This window comes from Saprolegnia parasitica, assembly GCF_000151545.1.
Source record: "Saprolegnia parasitica CBS 223.65 unplaced genomic scaffold supercont2.673, whole genome shotgun sequence".
Classification (NCBI taxonomy): domain Eukaryota; phylum Oomycota; class Saprolegniomycetes; order Saprolegniales; family Saprolegniaceae; genus Saprolegnia; species Saprolegnia parasitica.
Window position 1 is genome coordinate 214 of NW_012157067.1, and position 3,189 is coordinate 3,402.

At 61.8% G+C, this 3,189-nt stretch overlaps 1 protein-coding gene across 1 annotated transcript; it reads left to right on the forward strand.

Annotated features, from left to right (window-relative positions):
* Nucleotides 1–248: 248 nt before the first annotated feature.
* SPRG_17582 (hypothetical protein) lies at nucleotides 249–3,135 on the forward strand (the record flags this gene model as incomplete). The annotated part of the gene is made up of 1 exon (XM_012356979.1): nucleotides 249–3,135. Exon 1 carries the CDS (start codon nucleotides 352–354, stop codon nucleotides 3,133–3,135), a length of 2,784 nt encoding a protein of 927 aa, XP_012212369.1. The 5' UTR covers nucleotides 249–351.
* Between the last annotated feature and the right edge of the window lie 54 nt (nucleotides 3,136–3,189).

Here is a 3,189-nt window from a genome sequence, read left to right on the forward strand (position 1 = left end):
CTTAAGTGATATGCAGCACAGCAGCCCCACCGTATTTCAAGTGCCCGTGCGCCGCAGCTCGTACGCGCGGCTGCTTCAGTGGGTTGGTCTTGGCTACGTCCTCGTCTCGACGGGCTGGAGTTTTTACTGTCTCGTGCTCTTCACGCCGTACGTGGCCAACGACTTCTTTTGGACGGGCTTTGCGGCCGAAGGGTACATCACGCGTGCTTTCTTGCGCTGCTTAACACGCAGCTCGATACGCGTGGAAGTGGATCGCTCGACCTGCTCTCGCTATCGCTGCCGACAGCTTTTTCAGACACGGCGCCGAATGGCTATGGGCGTCGCCTCCTCTACGACGAGTTGACAACGCCGATGGCTGCTGTGCGCGGTCTTCGCGCGCTCGACGTGGCCTTGATCAAGTACCTCGCCGCCAAGTACTGCTGGGTCGACTTTGGCCGCGTCTGGGAACTGGGCACCTCGGAGCGCACGATGGCTCGCTGCGTCGCCCGTGACATTCAAAACGGCGCCGTGTACATGGAGGCGGTGTTCCGCAACGTTCATTTTCAAGTGTGGTATGCGCATGACGCGACACACCTCGACAAGTACCTCTTCGACCCCATTAGCCAGAGTGCGCCCAGAGGCCGCGAGTGGGTGAGTAGCATCCAGCGCCACACGTGGCTACCGCTTGACGATGAAGTAGCTGTGTGGGAGCAGTACAACATCCAAACCTTCCAGCTTTTGTACTCGAACCGCGTGCGCATCGGCGTCCAAGAGACGATTTGGATTGAAAATGCCCTCGGGATCCTCAATCCGCTTCTGATCAAGTCGATTCCGTCGGTGCAGCGCGGCCTTCCGGACTGGACAACGTCCTTCTTGACGGGCACGCTACAGTACGACCTCATCGGGCTCATGATGGCACCGAATATGAGCCTCGTTCGCAACACCTCGGGCTTCTTTGCCGACACAGACCCGGCCATGCTCGAGCTCTACCTCCTCGGCAACATTAGCCCTGTCAACAAAGTCTTGCATACGGCGCTGGACTTTCTCACCAACATCCGCCTGCGCTATATCGCGCCCCCACCGTCGCTGATGGCGCTCGTTCTGGCTTTCGACACGCTCGTGTTGGAAATGCTCCGAGACAACTTCGACTTTGCCACCGCCTGGGGCAGGGTACCGACCTCGACCGACTTGTTGCCGGCGCCCGTCGCATGGAGAGGCCGCTTGTCATACGGCGGAAGCCCGCTCTGCGGCTACGGCAATCCACTTTCGTTGATCCAAGAGTCGTTTGCGTTTGATGACGCGTGCGTGGTCCAACTGCCCTTGACGTATACGTGGACGCCCTTCAGCGGGCTCTTTGCTGCGTCGCTGACGTCGCTGCCTTCGTCGTCGGCGTTCTGCGCGGACGAAGCACCAACGTGCGCGACCGCTGTCGACCGCACGCTGCACGCCTTGTCGTTCTTGGCATCGATGACGCTCACAGCACCCGACGACGCCAAGGCCTGGAACGTCTCGATCGCTCAGTTTCTCGCCCCTAAAACCAACAGCAACAACATTTCGCTCGCGATGCAGCCGCTGCTCGATGACAATAACGTGTGGGCGCCGTACGGGTGGCTGAGTCTCTACGACTGGGCACACGGCAACCGCGAAGTTGTCTCGTTCGAGGGCGACCACGGCACCCTACGACTCATGTCGGCGGCCTACGCACGTGTGGTCGCGCCCCGGAGCGCCACTGCCAGCGCAAACGTCGGCGCTTACCTTTGGTACTCAGCGCTTCTCACGTCTATCATGCTTGTGCTGGTCGCCGCCATGATTGTCGTGCTGGTCGCAGTCGGGCGTCAGCACCGAAGCCCGCACTGGTTTCACTTTCACCGGATCTCGTCGTCGATGTATCTCAACTGGGGGCTCCTCTTTGTACGCGCACTCGTCGCCGCCGTCTGCTTGTCGAGCGCCCCGATCGTGCCACAGACGCGCGACGCAACGGTCGCCCTCATGCAGGACCACCGGTCGCTGTGGACGAGCATGTTTTTAGCCGGCGAGACGCTGTGGCTCACCTTTGTCGCGCAAGAGTGTCTGCACCCGATCCTTCTCGAGGCGCTGCACAAGTGGACGACCGGTGCCGCGTGGTGCGTCATCGTGCTCCTCGACGTCGCGTCGCCCGTGTCGATCGAGGCCACTATAGCCCATGCGTGTCGAACCACCGACATGGACATCGCACTCCAATGCGAAGCCGGCAGCGTCCGCATTGGCAGCTTCAATCGCGTCCTCACGATCATCGGAATTCAGCTCGGCGGCGTCCTTCTCGCAGTCATTAGCTCGGTGCTGTGTCGCCCGCGACGGTCGTCGCTAATCCAGGAGCAGCCGCCGCTGCTCTTACCGCCCATGGTCCTCCAACTGTTCCCGACACAAGAAAAGCTCGACGATGTGACCGCCGCCATGTGCGGCCTGCTCTGGCTGCCATGGTGGCAGCAGCTCTTTAGCATCAAGCTATGGCTGCTCGTCCCCGCAACCGCGCCAAAGGTGGCGGTCGTTCAAAGCATGAACGGGTCGCCGATCCTGTTCAAGCACCAAGCCACGGCGTCGCGCGTGGCCAGAGCCGCGCCATGCATCCTTGTCGCTGGACTGGTGTACATTGGGTGCACGCTCTTTAGCAACGTCGCGTACCTCTCGATCGCCGCCGACTACATGGCCAACGACTTTTTCTGGGCCGGCTTCAACACCTCGGGAGGCTACGCCTTTCTCGCGACGCGTGTCAACGCCGAGCTTCTCGTGAGCAGCTCATCGCTCCTCGCGCTCGAGAGCACCAAGTACATCGACTACTTTACAGCGTACGACGGGTCCCAGCCGAGCGCGCTCTTGTCGGCGGCCACCGCCACCCGCCGCGCGCTCTTCCACCCGAACGTTGACGACATTGGAGGCGGCGATCCGAGGGCTGCGGGCGATGGACCCGTGCCGGCTCCCGTGGATGGCGACCCAGTACTGCTATCTCGACTTGGGCCGCGTCTGGGAGATGGCGAGCACGGCCAAGCGCCAAGCGCGCTGTCGCCACATGACGAGCAACGGCGCCGTCTTCCTCGAAACCGCTCTGCGCAATGTACGCGACTGGCACGCGTTTGGCGCGTGCTGGGGCGACGCGTTTACCGCGGGTATCGTCGCTGAGGTCGAGCGCAGCAGCGACGGCAAAGCGTGGCTACAGCAAACGAAAGGGGTCTC